At 44.8% G+C, this 22,016-nt stretch overlaps 1 protein-coding gene across 1 annotated transcript; it reads left to right on the forward strand.

Moving 5' to 3' along the window:
- The first annotated feature begins 570 nt into the window (after positions 1–570).
- On the forward strand, positions 571–6,807 carry LOC124471423 (serine/threonine-protein kinase 35-like). The gene is made up of 3 exons (XM_047025903.1): positions 571–1,264; positions 2,398–3,153; positions 5,668–6,807. The coding sequence occupies exons 1-2, from the start codon at positions 751–753 to the stop codon at positions 3,120–3,122; spliced, it is 1,239 nt and encodes a 412-aa protein (XP_046881859.1). The 5' UTR covers positions 571–750; the 3' UTR covers positions 3,123–3,153; positions 5,668–6,807.
- The last annotated feature ends 15,209 nt before the right edge of the window (positions 6,808–22,016 follow it).

Genomic DNA, 22,016 nt, shown 5'->3' on the forward strand with positions numbered 1-22,016 from the left:
TTGTGTATTTAAGTTTATTGAACATATTTATAGATAACTTCTCAGTCTTGGTTAAATAAATGACCTCTCAGCCTATTAATGTTGCTGTTAAATCCAAAATCGTAAAAAAGAAAAAAAACTGTTACTATAAAAATGTATATTCGCTGCTATGTGACAACAATTACAAATATTATTTTGTTTTAAAGGGAATATATTTAGTGTCTAAGTCACCATGTAAATGTGGGTGATAAAAGTACTGTATTACCACTGATGTGGTAACATCTCCTACGTGTGTTCCCACACGTGCATTCGGGACAGAATCGCCAGCACGTGAAGAAGCATGCTGAAGTGGAAAAACCATCTAGCACAACAGAGGGTGCCACATTTTACAATCACACACAATAAACTTATATTTAACAAATATTTTCAACACCATTACTTTCAACAGTCTTGTTTGGTTTATCCTTGGGTATGACGTGGTTTTTATATATTTTTGCCGTAAGCTAGCACATTACCATCAAAAATGTCAGGCAATTCACCGATCGTTCCACCCTTTAAATATAATGGTACAATCTTGCATCGTCCCCTTTCTAGACTTTTGTCTGTGCAGATTTCGTATTCCTAAAACGTTAATCGTAGGCTATTGGAGGGCGGTCTTAAATCGAAAGAAGTAATTTCCGTAAACACCGTTTACGATTGGTTGGTTAAAGAAACCCTTTAATTTACTAGTTTAAATGAACAAATGTGTGGCTTACAAGTGCCTCCGTTAACATGAATAGGCATACAGTCATGGATAGAGGAGATAACAGGCAGAGACGCACAAGGAGTGCGCGAGATTGCAAAAGAACTGGAACTCAAGACACGTCGGAGAAAAGGGAAATTTCAGACGTGCTCAGATCTCTGAGTGTGGGAAATACAGAAGAAAAAGATGTAATGGAGGACGACAGTTGCCTTCTCAAAAGTGGGAGCTTGGAGCACAGGGTCATGGCTCCCCGCTATAGCTTGTTAAGTGAGATTGGACGGGGCAGTTATGGCGTGGTTTATGAAGCAATTGCTCGAAGGTCTGGGACCAAAGTAGCAGTAAAGAAACTCCGATGTGATGCCCCAGAAAATGTTGAACTGGCGCTGCAAGAATTTTGGACTCTGGCTAGCCTGGAGAAACGACACGAGAATGTGGTTCAGTTGGAAGAATGCGTGTTACAAAGAAATGGCATGGCTCAGAAAATGAGTCATGGAAATAAACGTTCCAAGCAGTACTTGCGTTTGGTTGAGACCTCACTGAAAGGTAGCCTAGCCTATTATGCATTTCAGTTATAATTCCACAATTAGAACCCCCTTGCAAATACGTTTTAAATGTAGGCCTATGTCGTGTTCACGTTCCTTACAGAGTTAATTTGGTATTATTTATCAGTGAGACTGGAAGAATGGTGAGCTAGTTTTATTCTCTGATGACGTAATGAAAAGTCAAATCACAACAGGGCAGGCTTGAGATAACGTTGACTGAAAATGATTGGCCGGGTGTAACTGAAAGTAGCAAGTCTGTTGCAGTTGGTCCTTGATATTGCCCTTGGGTTTTTTCTGTTTTAATGATCGACTGGTCATTTGTAAGCATTTTATCAAAAGGCCAGAATGTAGGCTGCCATGCTTTCAAAATTACTAACGCAATCACAGTAGCTGCATACAATTACAAATAAAGTAGGCCTACTTCAATTCACACCACAATTCTCCCAAACATTCAGAATGAAATATCTGAGATCATTGAACTATGTTTTGAGTAGTGTCCGTTTATGTAAGGAAAATATGCATATTTTTATAGGCCTTCATACAATATGTATACCTGATGGGATCAGTCAGTCAGTTTCTTATCAATGTCATTTCCTTTGAAGGTTTGCTAGACTAGGTTCTGCAGTGGGTTCTTGGGTGAACAACAATTGGTGTGTTGTTGAATAGGCCTCGAAGATTCCATATCCTGTGCAGTGTTCTTGGGTTGTCATTGAAAACAAGATTTTGCCCGTTTGTCCTGACTGGCAAGGGATTAGTATTTTTAGTGTAGTTTACTTGTACCTTAATTTCCAATTCATACATTGCATTGACATAAATATGCGCCTTCCCAAACTGGTTTTTCTAGTCAGTTTTTTTTCCTGGAAACAGCTGGGTAGTGTGATGGTCATGGATGCAGCTGAAATAAACTGAGATTATACTCAGGTTTCTGTTGTGGTCCTTTACAGATATGGGCAGCATTTATTCGCTGTGTGACAAACATTGTTTAGATATCTTTATCATCTGTGTTGATCATGATATGTGACAATTTGTATGTAACAGATTGTATTGTAGTATCTGTTCAGATCATTTGACACTGTCTTGATGTGTGTAGGTTGTATGTCCTATTTGTCAATGACTGGTGTTTATTCATTGCAGGCGAGCGAGTGTTGAGCCACCCTGAGGAACCCTGCTACCTTTGGTTTGTCATGGAGTTCTGTGAAGGGGGTGACCTGAACCAGTTCATCCTATCGCGACGGCCAGACCCACAGACCAACAACAGCTTCATGCTACAACTCACCAGCGCTGTGGCGTTCCTGCATGAAAACAACATTGTCCACCGCGACCTCAAACCCGACAACATCCTCATATCAGAGAAGTCTGGAACACCAGTGCTCAAAGTGGCTGACTTTGGGCTCAGCAAGGTGTGTGCTGGTCTCGGGAGAGCAGGCAAGAACAAGAAAGGAGGGAAGGACAAAAACATAAATGTTGTAAATGTCAATCAGTTCTGGCTGTCTTCTGCATGTGGCTCAGACTTCTATATGGCGCCCGAGGTGTGGGAGGGTCACTACACGGCCAAGGCAGATATCTTTGCCCTGGGCATCATCATCTGGGCCATGCTGGAAAGGATCACCTTCATCGATGCTGAGTCCAAGCGCGAGCTGCTGGGTACCTACGTCAAACAGGGCACGGACATCGTGCCGGTGGGCGAGGCGCTACTAGAGAATCCAAAGATGGTACTGAACATCCCCCAGAAACGCAGGTCCACCATGTCAGACGGTGTTAAAAAGCTGTTGCAAGACATGCTGGCCGTCAACCCTCAGGACCGGCCAGACGCCTTTGAGCTACAGACCAGAGTGGACAAGGTCACATGTGCTGCCTAACCCCTGCTGTTGGCATCAAGCCCTTTTACAGGTAACTGTCTTTACTGTCCTGTGTTTTCCTTTCAACCCTGTTGTCTATGAACTCCCCCCCCCCCCCCCCCCCCCCCGCCGCCATTAACGAGGCTAAAATATTGATAACTAAAAAGGTCTAATGAGAGGTGATCAGTGTCAATCAGAGGACCTAATATTGCAAAACGGTAACACCTGCATGCATGCTGCGTTGCCATCTTTTTGACACTCAATTCATACATTCTTGTAGAATAAAACTCAGGTTGTCTGTTCTTTGTAATATTTTCTTAGTTGTTAATCCGTCAGTAGCCTTGTTGGTAGATAATGATGCACTAAACTGTACGCTGTTAGTTTCTGCCTGTGCAGACCAGTGAAGGGCTGCCTGTGCAGACCAGTGAAGGGCTGCCTGTGCTCCTCCCCGTGCATGTCGGGATACCTGTTATGCAACTGTCAGCAACACTGCTCCGGGGGGAGGAATCCATCATCTGTCAAATGCCTGTAGTTAGAAGAGGTGGATGTACGTTCACAGGCTCCCTTTGTCTATATACTTGGGTGACTCACGTGTGGCTGGTGCATTCTGGCACACTGTCAGTGGATTGTTTGAAGGGGATGTTTCACCAATGCCAAACTTACAGGAAAATGGGTTGGTCCTGTTTTTTTTCTGTTCGTTCTACCGTAAAAAAGTGCGCACACAGTATACACCCATGTTGACTCCACCCTGATGTGGTCTGTAGTCTAATGCATAGGCCATTGAAGTGTCTACAGTTTGTTTTCATGGCTTCAAACACGTGCCATGTGTTAAATAGGTAAGTCTGCTTGATTACTATTATGGTGGATGGTCTAGCTGTACGTGTGTCTGGAATTCAAAATAGTCATTCTAGATAGACCCAGAGAAGTTATGTAATAGAACATTTGTACACAAGGAACTTTTGTCTTGAGAAAGCGGATTGAATAGCTCAGCAGGTACTGAAAATAATGAATGTCGTGTACTATTTGTGACCTATGAGCTGTGTCATCAACAGATTTGTGAGTGACAAGCAACAAATTGATCCCATCCCATGCAACAGTGCAACTGATGAGTCAGCAATGGCTATATCAACATGTCAGCCCTTAAGACTAGGGAGATGAGATTATTATTTCCTCCTAATACCCTGTTAAACCGGTTACACAAGTTGACGGAACATTCAGGACACCCTTTCTGGCTAGGCCCATCTAGACAGTGCAGTGGAGACATTAATGTTGTCTTCACAATGGAGGCATACAGTAGATAATGTAGAAATTAATTATCCAGACACCAAGTGATGTAGAATAGACAACTCAGGCTGAGATTGTCGCATGGGGACAGAATGGAGTGATGAGCCAGGTCTTTAATGGATAATCACTGTCTCCTATGAGTGTCTTTTGTCAAAAAAAGCTGAGCCAATTGCATTTAGTAGACAGAGTTGGGAACACCAGCACCACCAAGTAAAAAAGTTAATGTTTAACCCTGGAATGGGTTGTTGTCTAATTCTGCAGAAGCCTGATAATGACCATTAGAGTCAGGTGTGTTGGAGCAGGGACCCATCTAAAACATGCAGGACATGGGGTGCCTGAGGACCAGTGTTGAGAACCACCGGACTAATTGACGGTCTTCATTTGAATTTTGAGTTAGGAAATATATTACAATATGAAATGATATTGGATAAGGAATTGATGGGCAACACTGCTCTCATACGCCACGCCTCCTCTTGACACACCGTTGACCCTTAGTGGCAGACTTGCTGAAGATGCCCAAAATGGAAAGCCAGTAAATACAAATGTATTTATACAAAATAATAATTACAAAAAAAAAGATTTATTACTGCCACACTTTCAGTCCACACAACGCATTGTAGGCTCGTTCAGCTGGTTGTTAGCAGTGCTGCGGTAGTCAGTCTGTGTGTGTGTTGGCTCGGCCGGCTCCAAACCAGATGGACGTCTGTAGTGCTTGCTGACCGTAGATGACTGGAACAGACAAGGCAGCCTTTTAATGGGCTGCAGCAGAATGTAGCATCACTGCATTGACTCAGCACTTAAACAACACTTCAGAAAGTTATACCTGATTCAGCCAGTCATGTTTGTCTGGTTCTTTTATTGCAGCATTTTGCTTTTCCAACAACACTGTTAAAGCTCAATGCAGTATTAGCTTTGCTGCCTGTTTTATGTAAACTGTGTTCTTGTTCAGAGTTGAGCTGTCCTTGGGGAGAATGTAACAGTACCAGCTAAGCTAGTCTCTTGGTGGCACCAGTGTGGAGGAGCCCAGTGTTTGATTGTGAGCAGCTATTTTTGCTGAATCAAGAGCCTCTTTGTTTTGATGGCTGAGCCTGACCGATTTGAGCTGTCATAGTTTTTTTATAGCATTGTCTTTTTTATAGCATGGATTAAGAAGCTTCGACATTAATTGAAATGAAGTTATTTGATACACAATAGCACTTATTATGTGTGTTGATGCTGTTCTGCAGTTTTTTTTTTCAGATTTGTTCTCAAGTGTTCAATGCATTTTCTTTTCTCTCCCCAGATTTCTCATTTCCTGGTTCCACTAAATCAGTGAAAGGGACTCGCAACTCCTGAAAACTGTGAAACGCCAATCTTAATAACTGTGAAGACAGCTTTTAACATGACTGCACTTGAGACCGCAAATACGTTTTCTTTTTCTGTTTACAGTAAATCTTCAAAGATTTGAATACAGGGAATGCTTTAATTAGCCTGAGATTTTTTGGATCAAGAAATAATAATGAAGACAACATGTACTTTAACTGTATTGATATAACATTTTTGTTATATCTGCTGCTTGGCCTTGTTGGATTGAACACTGAATGTGTTTTAGTTGTGGCTCATCACCTGTCAGTGCCAGAACATGGCAAGCCTCTGGCACAGTGTACAGACATGTGGCACACAGGGACTATATTCTTTACCGCATCATTGCTAGATATTTGACCGGTTCCTGTCCAGTTTCCCCCAACACAATTATATCTTTGAAAGGGAAGTCTAGAATGATGGCTAGGTGGCTGGTTTTAATCCCTGTCTTCTTGTGTGGACAGTTAGAAACGGGCACTCACTGCACTTTGTTAACCCATCAGAACTAACTAGGAACAAGAAGCCTAAATCGTTTGAGAGAGAAATCCAGCTAAGACCAGTGCCTTGAAAATGAGTTTACAGTGGAATTTAAATATCCAATCAATTTTATCTTAATTTTATACTTTCATTTTTTGAATTGGCCTAAATTGTTGACTGCAGGTGGGGGATATGTTGGAAAGTATGTGCAATTAGCCAGTGGATGCCCATTGCTATGTTGGAGTGGCATTATTACAGTAATGTCCACCAAAAGAAGATAGTTTAATTTAGACTTAGTTTAGACTAAACTTTACTTTTAATCATCAATAGTATAGGGATGCATCAATATAATAAAAACACTATAAACCCGATACCTTATAATTGATTTGCCCATTTGTACACTTGAGTATATCAAATTGTTAATTTCTTTATAAGAAATTACATGAATGTCTACAAGTGAAAGCAAGTGTCTTGTATACATGGCACGTTGATTAGATATTTATATATAATTTACAATTTTTTAAGATAATTCTTACAATACCCAAATAGCCTTACTGTTTAAAGTTGCAAAAAAAAAATTGCAGGTACTAATTGGTTTAGATTAGAAAATCATATTTTTCACAAATAGGCTGTCATCCTTTCCAAATGATTATCATAAAATGTTCCGTAGTTCGACTGATGAACAGAGTTAAATAATTCTTCCTGTAGTTTTTTCCCCCCTATTGTTTTGGATTCTGTTTGGCTACTGTGACCCAGTCTGGGGTGGGTATGTGCCACCTTGAAAGGGTTTGTATACTGTAGCTTGGTATGATATCGGAAGTATTGTTATGGTACAACATGTCCAGAACTGAACGTTAATCAGCTATTTAATCATTGGAGTTCATCCCCTCCACAGAAGGTCTACAATCACAATTTATTTTATCTGCACTACAGTCTTTCTGTCTCCCTTTTGGTTTTTAAACGTACCTTTTGACCAACCTTAGAGTCCTACTACCTCATACCTCGCTATGAATTTCTATTATTGAGCCAATGTTTTTTTCAATCATTTTTGCTTCTTTTATGGGCAACCTAGTTTTGTGTTCAGTGTTTTCCCCAAGATATTAAGTGCAGATGAGTGAGACATTTCATGTCATTGCATAATATTATTGTCAATGGTTGCCTGACATGTATTGACATTCTGTGAAATAACTAAAGATAAACCAGGCTATTTCTTTTTTTTTTTTGTCTTCCTGTTGATCATGTGCAAGGGTGTGTAATATTCAGCCGAACTTTGCCTAAATGGAAGACTATTCACCAGTTTTTTTTGTTAATCTTGTGAAATGTCTACCTGTTTTCTAATACAAGCCAGCTTCATGTCTGTATTCATCCTTTGAGAAAGAGAATAATGACTCCAATTTGTAAACAAGATTAAGCAGAAACATCTTATTTTAAAGGAAGGCTTCTTCTGTTAAACCTTTAACTTTTGATTTGATAAGCCCTGATTTTCTATACTTTTTTTTCGAGTGTTTCTAATGATTCTGATTATGTCTGTGTGACCTTTAGAAATGTTCACTACTCCTACTGTAGGGACACTATGGTTCAAACACAAGGTCCAAATGTCTATGACAGGATACCTGTATAGAAGCCCTCAGACAGCACATGTTTTGAAACAGTTAAACTGACTCTGTTTGGTTTGTCCTTGCTGGTGTTCAGTTACTAACATTTGGTGTTGGTTCCCTCCTTCAATGAAATCAAACTATAATGGATAGCCCTCTATAAGATCCTTGAAGTCATTATCGGGTTTATACAACACTTTCTATGCAACTGTCTTTCATTAGAAACACTGTAATGAGCAAGTTATTTCATTAGCTGTTTCTTTCACATCCAATGAGAGACTATGGGTAGAAAACCCACTGGTTTGTCTGGGGGACTACTTAAGCAGAATTCACGTGCTTGGTTTAAGAGCTACAGATGCTTCAGCTCCTGTTCAGTTAAATAAAGTTGAAAACTAAAAGTGATTCTGTTTTTGTTGTGAATTATACGAAGTTTGCCGTCAGTAATTCTAGGTCATAGTATAACTGCAATAAACCAACCCTTGTGTTTACTGGTAGCTGCATCCATGGCCCATATTTGGTCAGAACTTCTACCCCAAATCCCAATACATAAAAAGAATTCCACCGTATCACAACCATTTGCAAACCCATCAGCACATTAACAAACGTTGATATCCGCATCTGGTAAAAGGTTACATCAGAGGCTTAATTTATAAATGTTGCTTAAGCACGTAAGAAGGCATACGCCATTTTCTATGCAAACTTTGGGATTTATGAAAATATTACGTTGGGAGAATCTGCAGTTGGTTTAAGGTTTGTAAATACCACATGTTGGCAAGATGTGGAAGCAGAAAATTCAGTTCAGTCAAGACAATCACGTATTAGATTTGAGCATTTATTGTTACATGACATGGACATGTAGATTTACTTTGGCGGAGTGGATGATCTAAGGGAAGCACTCCCTGCCTCCTCGATGCAACACATACATACATGACATATGAGGCAGGGAGCAATAGAGATATAACCCCCCTGTAGGATAGATACACAGACAGCATGGGGGAGAAGGGGACGGTGGAGGGTGGCAGCAGCACTGATCATACAACGACCGGGGTGAGTGTGTGCATATCCGCGCGTCTTTTAAAGACGCCTTATCGGACGTGGCCCAATGGATATGCGCTGCTACATGGGTGTGGTAGTGGGAGGAGTAAGGAAGGTGGAGTAAGACGCCTTACGTCCCCGATCACTGACTGACGCGCGCTGCCCGATTGCCCTGCCAGAACTAGCTGCGCTTATTTCAGTCAAGACAATCACGTATTAGATTTGAGCATTTATTGTTACATGACATGGACATGTAGATTTACTTGGCGGAGTGGATGATCTAAGGGAAGCACTCCCTGCCTCCTCGATGCAACACATACATCCATGACATATGAGGCAGGGAGCAATAGAGATATAACCCCCCAAACACACGCCACCACTCCGCCATGCAGACTATGTGTAGAGCGGAGCGCCGCTGCTCCTGAGCCACAGGAGGACCCCCTGACATCCCACTACGTACGTACTAGTGGCAAAAACAGCGTTTCTGGATGCGGGGGTCATACTACATTGACGATGACTAAGACTATGTGTGCATATCCATTGTGTTACATACCATCTGATGTGCGGTTTACCGAGCCGTCCCACGCGCACATCCCGTCCAGACCCTGCGCTGGACGGAAGGTGAGCCTGCGACAAGCCAAATACACCGACCATCTCCCCGGTACCCTTCTCATCCAACATCGGGCAGATAGCTACCTCCAGAGAGCTGCCCCTCTGTGCCCGTCAGCGAACCCATCAGGATGTACACAAAGGCAGCATGTACGCCGGAACACGAAGATATGCTTATCTAGTGAGAATGACTAGTGTCAGCAGAGCACCTGCTGTTCCCTGGCCGGTATCCAGGGTGTCTCCGCAGATATCTTGACTCGGACGCTGGATTCTGATCGATTGCTACCGAATCAGAGCACGTCTGCGGATCACCAGTGCTGAGCCAAGATCTACAGGGACATTCTACAATGCTTGTGATCCGGTAACCTCTCATCCATACAGGGCAGAGTTACAGCTGTCTCTAGAGACCCATTCCTCTAGCGCCCGTCGGCAACCCCAAAGATGTACGCGAGGCGCATGTTGTACCATCAGTGTTCCTATGTGAGAATGAGATAAACAAATGTGTCGGCAGAGCACCCGCCGTTCCCTGGAGTCCAGGGCATCTCTAGAGATATCTCGATTCAGACACTATGGATTCTGATTGATAGCTACCAGATCAGAGCACGTCTGCGGATCACCACGCCTAAACCGAGATCTAAAGAGATATTCTACTGTTATGGGTTAACAAGCCGACCCAGTCACCGTCTGCAATGTAGGCTCGTGTATTGACACACTGCGATTAGTCCTTTGACCACATGGCCGCAAGCTCGTTCACGTCAAGCTCATAGATCTCAGGACTCCTACGATGTCCAGGGCATTGGGGCGTACATGGCGCTCGTAAGCCGAGGACGACCAGTCCCCATCATTCCAGCGTGGCTAGGCACTTGAAGATGCCCAGGTGGCAGCCCCAATCCAGAAGCTTTGCGATGTATACCAATCCTGGGACAGCCCACAGCGAATCGTTGAGCGAACCAGGATTTCGTCATGGCCTTGCCGGCATCGGTGACAACAGGGACTTGGAAGGCGGGACCCCGGGCGACACATAGGAGAGTGGACAAAACGCAGTTAGATCGAGAAATCACAATAGAGGCACCTTGCAAAGTATCAGGTTGGAATGTTCAGGACACTAAACGTTCACTGCACAATAGTGGTGAATTCCCCACACCGTGAAACATTAAAAGGTTGTGAAAACACTGACTCGAGTGTTATCGCCGTATAGGGCCCTAGTACCCTTGATCAGTCGGACACCAGTAATTTGAAGAGCATAGCTGTTGACGCTGCCATATCTTAAAGGCTGGAATAGCCAACAGAAAGTACCATGATAGAGGAAAAAGACACACACACAGCCACTGGATTGCATTCAACTGGCATTACCCAAACCTTCACAGGCAGCAGTCATTTATTGATTAGATTAGGTGCACCTGTGTGCAACAGCACACAGAGGGCAACATCAAGAGCACATTCGAGAACACAAATGTTATGCAACAGTTTAACACCCCCACTTTCTCTTATACTCTTGATGTGATTGCACCAAACATAAAACACAGACATTTCTCAATCCTGGCTTTAGTTACAGGCTTAGTTAGAATATCTGCCACCATGTCTACTGTTGAACAATATTCAATGGAGACTTTCCCATCACTGATTGCCGATCGAACAAAATGATACTTGATATCAACATGTTTGCATCTTTGTCGACATACAGGATTCTTTGACAATGCAATAGCGCCTTGATTGTCCTCAAAAATCATCACTGGTACATAGTCACATCCATTGTCCATTGCACTCAATAACTGTACAAGATACATGCTTTCCTGGACTGTAGCTGACAGTGCCATAAACTCTGCTTCACATGTGGATAAAGCAACTGTACGTTGTTTCTTAGATTTCCAGGAAATAACAGGCCCTGTCTCAGACAAACTAAAACAGTATCCAGTAGTACTTCTCCTATCAATATGATCCGCTGCCCAGTCAGCATCACTATATCCTACAAGTTTGAGATTTACGTCACTTCTTTTGTAACACAATTCCTGGTTTACAGTTCCCTTTAAATACCTCAAGACGTGTTTTGCTGTTATCCAGTGTGGTTCTTTTGGTTCAGAGAAGTGTTGTGATAACTTACTGACCACCCAACTCAGATCTGGTCGAGTACATGTCATGAGATAAATCAAACTGCCAACAACTTCTCGATACATCTTTGGATTGACAGGTTCACCTTCATTGTCAAATTTCAGTTTGTTTTCACATGGGGTTGATCTTGGTTTGCAGTCGGTCATATCAAACCTCTCCGATATCTTTGTAATATACCTTTTCTGACTCATCTTTACTTCACCTTCTCTCTGTGTGAAGTCAATGCCTAGGAAGTGTTTAAGTTTACCAAGATCTTTCATTTTAAACTTAGCTCCCAACATCTCTTTCACATTTGTGACTGTTTGATTGTCCCTTGCTGCGATGATAAGATCATCGACCCAGATTAGTAATATTACCCTCTCACTTTCAGTTTGTTTACTGTACACACAGTGGTCGGCTGGATTTTGAATAAAACCATTGTCAGTTAGAAAATCATGCAACGTTTTATTCCAATTCCGTCCTGACTGTTTCAGACCATACAGGGATTTGTTAAGTTTACAGACTAGTTCCTCACCTGTCTCTGACTTAACTTTAAATCCTTCAGGCTGTTCCATATACACCTCACAGTCAATAGGTGCATGTAGATATGCAGTTTTAACATCCATCTGATGCAAGTCTAAATCATGTTGTGCTGCTAGCTGCATTAGACTACGCACAGACGTCAAATTAGCAGTTGGAGAAAAGGTTTCATTATAATCAATGCCTGCAACTTGACTATAACCTTTTGCCACATATCTGGCTTTGCATGTTTTTGTCTCATTTCCTGTTTCATCTAGATTTTCTTTTACTGTGTAAACCCATCTGCCCCCCACTGCATGTTTACCTTTTGGCAATGTGGTCAGAGTAAAGGTATCATTATCACTCAGAGAATCCATTTCCTCGTTCATAGCTTTAGCCCATAGATCTGAACTCGGTGAGCTCATAGCTTCCTTCAGGGTTTGAGGTACATCATATATAACTCTGTAACAATAATCAATACTGGGTATTTCATGATCGTCATCACATTTTACTTTATAGTCACAGTCTTGATAGTACTTAGGAGCTCTCCTCTGCCTACTTGGATAGCGTGAATTGTGACTACTCTCATCCTCATCTGTAGTGGCATTAGAGTCACAGATCTCTGCATTAGGCTCCTGTTTGAACTGTTTTGTTATTTCTACCTCTGGCAGGTTCGTTTTAGCCCTCTCCCTGTAAAGAATATCTTCACTCATGTCAGAATCTGTCTGAGTCTCACCTTCCTTCACACTTTTTGAGATGAACTTCACCAGCCTGTGTTTGAGTACTCTCCCAGTGTCTCTGTAAAAGACTAGATATGCAGGGCTATTTTTGTCATACCCCACAAAAATCCCTTTTTCACATCGTGAGTCTAGCTTTTTCTTGTTTTGTTTGTATGCATAGCACACTGACCCAAATGTTGTCATCCTTGAAAGATCAGGCTACCAACCTGCAGAGACCCATTTCCGGGTGGCGGCTTCTCCCACCGGGAACTCCCGGGAGACGTGAAATGTCTGTATCAGAGTATATTAAGTAGCCTACTATTGGATTCAGACACCTAAAATGATGGTTCGACTACAGTTTGTAAATTTAAATGTACAGTATATATATGTTTTACCTCCCAAAAATCCCAGACCTTATACAATGTATTTATGTATTATTTTCAGCACTACCATTAGTAACTTAAGGCACTTTTGGCACTTGTTTTCCACAATGTATGCTTCATGTTTTGGATGCTTGCAATGTTTGGGACTACCTCGCTGTTATGATCAGTGACCTATGCTCTTTAGTAAAGCTCTTTCTTGGAAGTCGCTTTGGATAAAAGCGTCTGCTAAATGCATAAACGCAAATGTAATGTAGTAACACCGAATCAACACTTGGTCCAAGGGTTCTTCCCAACTACCTCAGAAAGGTGGGGTTAATCTCATTCAGTTTTATATCAAATACAATTCAATATAGTAGTGCATTTGTACACGCGGTGAATCTAAATATTGGCTTCTCCCGCCCGGAACTCCCGGGAGACGTGGAATGTCTGTCTTGACAGTTTCAAAGCATGTATGCAGATAGACGTACTTTCGTGCGATGGTGCAACAGAACCCATCGACCCACTAGACTATAGCCACAGCGTAGGGGCACTCTGACGGCCCATCACAAGTCAAATACACCCGCAACGATTTGCATAGCCACACTCCACACATTAGATGCGTGAGTCCAATTATCCCCACGCTCCCACAGCATAAGTACGGTGGGGCCCACAGCTTGCTAGCTTGTTCCTTCCGGCAAGTACCTAGCATGACACTCGTAGCTAGCAACGCTAGACGCTGGTGTTTACCGTTACGGTACCCTCTTGCCAGAAGGCCTACACGTTTGCCACACCAGCGTAGTGCATAGAGCTAGATAACCGGACGTTCATTTTGTCCGAAGTCACACATCCGAGATGGTAGTCTACGCTGTGGGCACACACACGACGACAGGCAGATACTGTGACGCTACTCAACTGGTTAACCGATAATATAGGGATACCATATTTCACCTTAGTATGTATTTGACGTTTGAAGTAATTTGGCTGCCTTAACATCTGCCCGGAGACAGCAGCAGACGAATTTAGCGTCTCTGGCTAACTGCTCAATTACACTTTCTATTGATCAGTGCGCACCCCTGAAATAAAGAAAATTACAATGAACAATATTGGCAAGCTGTTACGTAAGCACCGGCTAATACATTCCCGAAATCCGAGTATTCCGTTGCACAGCGTATACTACTGAATGCCATGGCAATCAAGCAATACAATCGATTTAAAGAGCCGCAGATACACAACCCTCTCATTCGGGTACGCCATTCCTGATTACCAGCCGGTGGTGTCCTAAGACACGGTACCACGTCATTCCTCCCCTGAAGTCAATGCGAAGTCGAAGGCCACGGGAGCGCCTCCGAAGCAGTACCGGGGATCGGCGGACCCACCGCTGTCGTCGACCCCTCCTCCAACGCGACGACCCGACCACTTGTTTCCGCCAGAGACCTCGACGTCCAGAGGGGCCAACAGCACCGGGTCTTCCTCCCTGGACCAGAGCATTCTCAGCGGGCACCGTTCGGGAAGAGAAGGAAGGTGAAAGGAGCGGCCTTGCAGCACTCCACGGACGTGCAGTTCATCATGATTACACTAAAGGAAAGAGACACGACCAAGACATTGTAGAGTCCAGGATGCGTTGAACCGCCAATCCTGGTAGCAGGCGATCTTTGAGCCGATGCGAGTTACGCCGGGCCCGGCTACCTGCATCGTCGCAACCGCCGTCGGGGTGGTTCTCAGAGGCTGCGAATCCAGGCGAATGCCCGAAACCTCCCGCAAACACCCCCAACAACAACAGGCCACCCCCGGATCGCAAGAGCCAGACACAGCAACACAGGCGAAAGCAACAACCGACAACGCAGGAATACAAACACATTGGCAGCAGCACTGATCATACAACGACCGGGGTGAGTGTGTGCATATCCGCGCGTCTTTTAAAGACGCCTTATCGGACGTGGCCCAATGGATATGCGCTGCTACATGGGTGTGGTAGTGGGAGGAGTAAGGAAGGTGGAGTAAGACGCCTTACGTCCCCGATCACTGACTGACGCGCGCTGCCCGATTGCCCTGCCAGAACTAGCTGCGCTTATACATTTCAAATATATGAATGTTTTTATTGGCAGCAATCTTTTGTCCCATTTTGCCAGTAACATAAATGTAAAGTGGGACAGCTACTCAAGTCGTTTTTTTTAAGGGATTTTGAGTGGATTCCCGTATGGTGTGTTCATTATGAATTTTCATGTCTGCAATAATGATTGCATTAATATTAACTACTTTGGGATATATTTGACTACTTATTGGCATTATATAACAATAAAAAACATTTCAGGATAGAACAGTTAAACAGGCAGGGAGGAAGTTGAGGGAAGAGAGAGAGAAGAAAGGGCATGAAGCAAGAGAACGTTGAATAAGTAGATTGGGAGAGGATGGATGGAGTTGTAGAGGAATATAGGCAGCTGGAGGAGGCAGCAAGAACAAAGATAAAGGTATCGAAGCGAGGCCATGTGAAGGGGCAAAAGCATGCCTCTGATGGAAAACCCATTTTACCACAAAACAGGGAGGTAGAACTGGTTGAGTTAATACAAACACTGGCCAATAGAGATTTTCAATTTTGTTAGAAGGAGATCCAGAAGCTCACATTTTAATTTGCTGAAGCAAATAACCTTCCTGCCTTCTCAAAAACTACACAACAAGCTGGACAGTTCTGATTTGAGAATTTCTTGTGCAGACACCCAGATGTCAGCCAGAGAAAGCCATAAGCTATGTCAGTCGCAAGGGCAGCATGTGTCAACTCCACTAATGTGGAGAAGTGGTTCAAGGTAGATGAAGATCTGCTGCAACTGAGTAATAAAGATGTTCCAACTGTATTCAAGACCACTTCCTGTCTTCATAGGTGGTTCAGGTAGGAGGACTCAGTATGTCTTTACTAATACTGTATTCCACACTATACAATACATGATTGTCCATTTGATTTGGCATTGTGGTTCTGCTCTCATCGGCTCCCTGCCGCATCCAACGAGACACCATCTCGACCTCCGAGCAGAGAGCAGCGACGCATTCCCCAACACAAAACCACATGCCAGACGAGACAATGATGAGACTACTGTGTGTAAGTGGTGCCCCTGTAGATATGAATGAGATGAGCGTCATGTTACCCATACATTACTTCAGCATTGTATCTCAGCGCACTTGGTGCCCCTGATGCATCTAGTGACTGAAATGAATCGATTGAGTGTTACCAACTGAGGCACTGCCTCTACATACCAACTGAGGCACGGCCTCTACATACCAACTGAGGCACGTCCTCGACATACCAACAGGGGCACGGCCTCGACATACCAACTGAGGCACGCCTCTACATACCAACTGAGGCACGGCCTCTACTTACCAACTGAGGCACGCCTCTACATAACAACTGAGGCACGGCCTCTACTTACAAACTGAGGCACGGCTTCGACTTACCAACATTGATGGTGATGTGTCACCTTGTTAACGTGCTGCTGTATACCCGCGCCCGGCCAGCCACCCGACAAACATTTATTACAATTAGCATGGCACATATACATGGTATTAAGTGAAAGGAAATGCGATACATATGTGAAAAAGCTAGTTATAGAGAGGTAGGGAGAGTGGAAGCCATTTTCCTCTGGCCTTCCAGAACATCAGTGGCATTCAGTCTGATGTAACATTGAACACTTGCAGATGACCAACGACCCATCACTTTCAGCGTCGAGGCTGAGACCCCTTGAGACGCTGACGTAGCCGCACCGATTCGGAACGAGTGCGCCGTGCACAGCTTCGGATTCCGAGCCTCCCGGTGAACCAGTATCGGCTCATGGCTTTTCCAGCATCGGTGACGAACAGGGGCTCGCTCGTTGCCATGGATGAACGCCAGCGGAGGTATTTCGCCATGGAGGAGAGGGGACAGAAAGCTGAGTTAATCAGCGATATGACGACAGGAGTACCCACACCGGCTTTCACACCCTTGCTGTGTTTTAACACAACTGTGTACATACACGTATCCACGGTTAAATCACCAAGGGAGAGATCGTGCATAGTTTGAAATGTGCTTGACCGACAAGTGAATTTGTCGCACCGCATGAACCCATAAAAGCCATGAGACACAAAGCTTCTAACAGGACATCAGTGGGAGTGTTAAAATAACCCGCCCGCAAAACCGAGACCAAGTGAAGAAGTATGGGAAGGGTTATGGGAAGTCGCCTGTTATTGCCTTGCGGTCGCTCTTTCCGCAGCCCGTTGGCAGCTGAACCAACGGGTTCCCTAACAGGCTCTGCACGGGTCCAGACATCTGAGATGGAACTGAATGCCGGCCACCGCTGCCTTGATCGTCGACGGCTGGAGCTTCCGAAAGGTGAAGCAGTGAACGATATATGCGCATACGACAAACAGGCTCAACGGGTGATGGGGTGTATTGATTGTGCGGCAGAAAGAACAGTAATACAACCAAGCACAATCACAAGATTTTAATCCAAGCCTGTGTCTCCTGAAACACTGGGCACACCAGGCCGCCTGGCTTCGCCTCCAGACATAATGCCCGGAACTCCTGAAATTGAAAACGTGACAGAGCATAAGCCACATTGTTGAGTAACCCAGGAATGTATGCGGCCCGCAACACGAAGTTGCCTGTGATGCATGTCCAGGTCAGACGCCTCACTAATTTATCAATCAATGCCACTGAGGATCTACCCTTGTTGATGATGTTCACCGTGCCCTCGTTATCACAGAACACCACTATCCTCTTCCTACACCAGTGTTTACCCCACAACAGACACGCTACAACGATAGGATACAGTTCGTACAATGCTGTGGATTTGCAATCGCGCGCCAGAAACTCCAGTTCAACGGGCCACGACTCGCTGAACCATTCGTTTGCGAAAAACAAAACAAAACAATGGACAACACCGCATCGGTGTAGAACGCCAGGGCACTAGAGGTCTCCACCTCGTCGTTGTAAAAAAATGACAAACCGTTCCAATGCTCGCAAAGCACGGCCCAAAAACGCAAATCGGACTGGCAACCCTCATCCAAACGCACAACGTCGTGCAGCGCCGGAACAGACTTTGCCACGCCCAGCAGACGGGAAACAAACAACCGACCGTGGGGAATAATGCGCATAGCAAAATTCAGTTGCCCGAGCAACGACAAAAGATCACGTTTAGTCATTGAAACCGACCCATCCGCCGAAGCCAGAACAGCGCGCACCTGCACAAGCTTCTCCGCCGGGAGAGACACACGCATTAACAGGCTGTCCAGCTGGATGCCCAAAAACTCAATGGACGTGAGAGGACATGAGTGACAGTGGGCAAACATTCCACCCCAGCCATAAACCCTCCCGCAACCCGGTGAGGAGATAGTTCACCATGGTTGGGGTCACCACTCAAAGCGTCGGACACATGACCAATGTCAATGGGGGTAGAAGGGTGATTATTTATTTCATGGCCATGCCTTGACAATTAGGATAGGTACAGACCCCCCATTGAAATACATGCACACGGGAGGACCGGAACCAGCATTAGCCACCTGGCGTTTGAAAGAGCGACGCTCCGTGCCACTGGAACCAGGTTTCACATCACGGGAAGGTTCCCCCATTTTAGCAGGCACCGTGAGAGGGCAAAGCCCAGTAAGATGGGAGAATGACCCACATACCACACATGACAGGGGATGAAGCCCGGTGAATGTGCGGCTAACCAACTCTAGATCTAGCACAGACCAGTCCAGATGCAGATTAAACCGCTGGACGTACAGGGCTGCCTTGGCAGAGAAACCCTTGTGGTATTCATAGAACAGTGCTCCCCCGTAGGAGAGCGACATGTCAGCAATGATGGCCAGATAGGTGTCCAGTTTGACTCGCCTCCCGGGGAACCCCTCGCACATGACGTTGCGGAAAACCCCAAAAGCAACAACGAATTCGGACATTGTGAGTGTCTTAGTTAGACGGGGATCGGCGTCCCGCAAAAACACAGCCACATTCCCGCAATCTACCAAGCGGCTTTCGACCGATTCAGGCCCACACAGCAAGATCTTCACCAGGTTCACGTCTTTACCTGACAGGATAGACAGAAGCAGAAAGGAGGCCCCAGAGGAAGTGGCCGGCACCGCGCTGGCCAAGGTGTACAAGGGCCGGATCTCCTGCGCAGCAAGCACACTCGCGGCCGCGGCTACGGGAGCTGTAACCAAGGCCCCGGCTTCCTCGAAGTGCTGGATACGGGCATCCATGGCAGTGAGCGTGCTCCGCAGATCGATCAGCGCCGCCAGCACGGGATCGGGCTGCAGCACGGAAGCAGAATGCTGCACAGGGTTGGGCGGCGGCACGACCGGGCCGCCTGCGGACCCTGCTCTGGGCTTCTTGGCCAGGCCAGCCCCCACGGCGGAACCTCGCTTGCTCTTCCCCGGAGCTTTGCGGGGAATGGGAACCTCGGCTTCCTCCTCGCACACGTCCATGAAATGGAGGTATAGATCCTCGTGCGACAGACCGACCGGAGGACTAAGGCCCTTCTCATAGTAGCCAGAAAGAAGTCGAGGAACGGGCCATTCCTCGATCGGGACCGGTTGCCTCACCGCCAAACGAGAACTTCGACGGGGTTTGGACCCTCCGGCTGGAGGGAGTCCCGCTTCCTCGCAAGGTCCAACGTCGACCAATTAATCCCCACGGAACTCCTCCAATTCGGACCCAGAAAGACACGACATGTCACTCCCTTGATCGACAACAGCAGGATGACTGATGTCTATGTCGCACTAGCAATGCATATGCCAGGATACCCCGCTATATACCCCGCCCTATTAGGAGAGAGTGCCCTGCAGCTTTATATGACGCGTTGCTAGTGACGCGCTATGTCTCGTGTCCTCCTTCATGAACCAGCTCTGCTTGATTTCAGAGGTCAGAAAATCTTGTTTTGAGGTGACATCCGGAGAGAAACAACCAACCGCCTTGGTGTGCTTCAATCCCTCTGGTCAATATGGACCACTCCTCATCCTTTTTAAAGCAAAACTAGGAAACTGAGTAACTGCACAATGCTCCCCAAAACACCATTGCTTTCAATTGGATACAAGTGGTTGTATCACAGGTGAATTGTTTTTAGGTTCGGGGGAAGCTTGTAAGTCTGCTAAACAAAGAGCGAGACTCGGCAGATGTAGCCACCCAAGTTCACTGAGTCAGTCTCCACTGACTCACAGCTTATTGTACAGGCGTTGTTATGAACGCACACGTTGTGTGACGTTGTGGAGACGTGTTACGTCATAACATTTCTGACTGTCAACTAGTTAGCTACTGTTAGCTTAACTTTTTGCCACAAAAACTTAAATTATGTCTAAACCGTCAAACGGAATGTTCGTGCAGATAGAAGCAACGCAATCATGACCAAGACGAACATTTTGACACCGACATAGTTAAGGTGGGGAAATACATAAATATATATGAGAGTGAACTTAAACAATTTCTAGAAGGTTATTACATTGCTAAATTACTGATTTTCTTGCTGGACGTGCCTGAAAACCCACTTGTCTGGTGTCAGAGGACACAAATATATCTACACATACAAAGATCTCTGCTTTCTGCTTTCTCAAATGGAACAAAATCAACTTACTTCTAATTGAGGGGAATAAAATAGTGCTGCATCGACATAAAACCGTACACGTGTAAACATGTTGCCTTTCAGTTAACAAATCCAAGGGAGATAAGGGAGACTAGTGTTTTGAGCTACACAGCTGTATTCCATCTGACAACACTAATTATGCAAGCTATAAACCCCCCGGGGATGAATGTCCAAGAACCCCCTCCCCATCATTAAAGCCCCAAAACATGTCGCTGATGGGTGGGCCGTTTTGATTAATGATCTGATGTCTGACTGCAGCCTGGACCTGATTGGTTTCACCGAAACCTGGCTAAAACCTGATGAATATTTCCCCCTGAATGAAGCTTCGCCTCCTGATTTTGCGTATTCACACATCCCTCGTGTTTCAAAGAAAGGTGGTGGTGTTGCTATGTTATATAAAGCTAGCTTCAACCTCAGCCTAAAATCTGTCAATACCTTTAAATCATTTGAGATAATTTGTATGAAACCACCAACTACTTTAAAAAGGACTAATTCTACTACTGTTGCCCCCCCTCCTTCGTTTTGTATAGTTACTCTATACCGGCCCCCTGGCCCATACTCCCTCTTCCTTGAGGAATTTGCTGATTTTAGTGCTGATCTTGTGACATACACTGACAATATCTTAATTATGGGTGATTTTAACATTCATGTCGATGACCCAAAAGATCCTCTAAGTAAGGCCTTTACTGCTCTTATGGATTCCACAGGTCTCACTCAGGTGGTTTCTAAACCTACCCATCTTCACTCGCATACATTGGATTTAGTTCTCACGCGGGGAATCAAGATTAGTGATGTCATTGTTCATACCCACAATCCTATATTATCAGACCACTGCCTGGTAACCTTTAAAATGGATCTCTGCCAGAGCCTTGGAGGCACCCAGAATATTTCTATTAGCCGCTGCTTAACCCCAAATACAGCTCTGGAACTGGCTAGTATTCTACCCGCTGCACTAGAAGCACTTGATGTCCCGAATAAATCATTAAATGCTAAAACAAGGGATCTGAATTTGGTTCTTCAGCAATCCCTAGATTCTGTTGCTCCACTCAAACCAAGGAAAAGAATAGACAAGAAACTGGCTCCATGGTATTCAGAGGAAACCCGCACTCTCAAGAGGTCCACTAGAAAATTAGAGCGTAAGTGGCGTACCACTAAATTGGAGGTTTTCCGCCTGGCCTGGAAGGACAGCCAAATAGAGTACAAGCAAGTCCTCATCAGGTCCAGATCAGAATATTTCTCTAAGTTGATTAGTAAGAACAAACACAACACTAAGTTCCTATTTGATACTGTT

This window comes from Hypomesus transpacificus, chromosome 9, assembly GCF_021917145.1.
Source record: "Hypomesus transpacificus isolate Combined female chromosome 9, fHypTra1, whole genome shotgun sequence".
Classification (NCBI taxonomy): Eukaryota; Metazoa; Chordata; class Actinopteri; order Osmeriformes; family Osmeridae; genus Hypomesus; species Hypomesus transpacificus.

Coding starts and splice junctions, on each gene's coding strand:
- LOC124471423 (XM_047025903.1), top strand. CDS start 751: ATGAATAGGCATACAGTCATGGATAGAGGAGATAACAGGCAGAGACGC. Junction 1,265..2,397: donor GGTTGAGACCTCACTGAAAG/GTAGCCTAGCCT, acceptor TATTCATTGCAG/GCGAGCGAGTGTTGAGCCAC.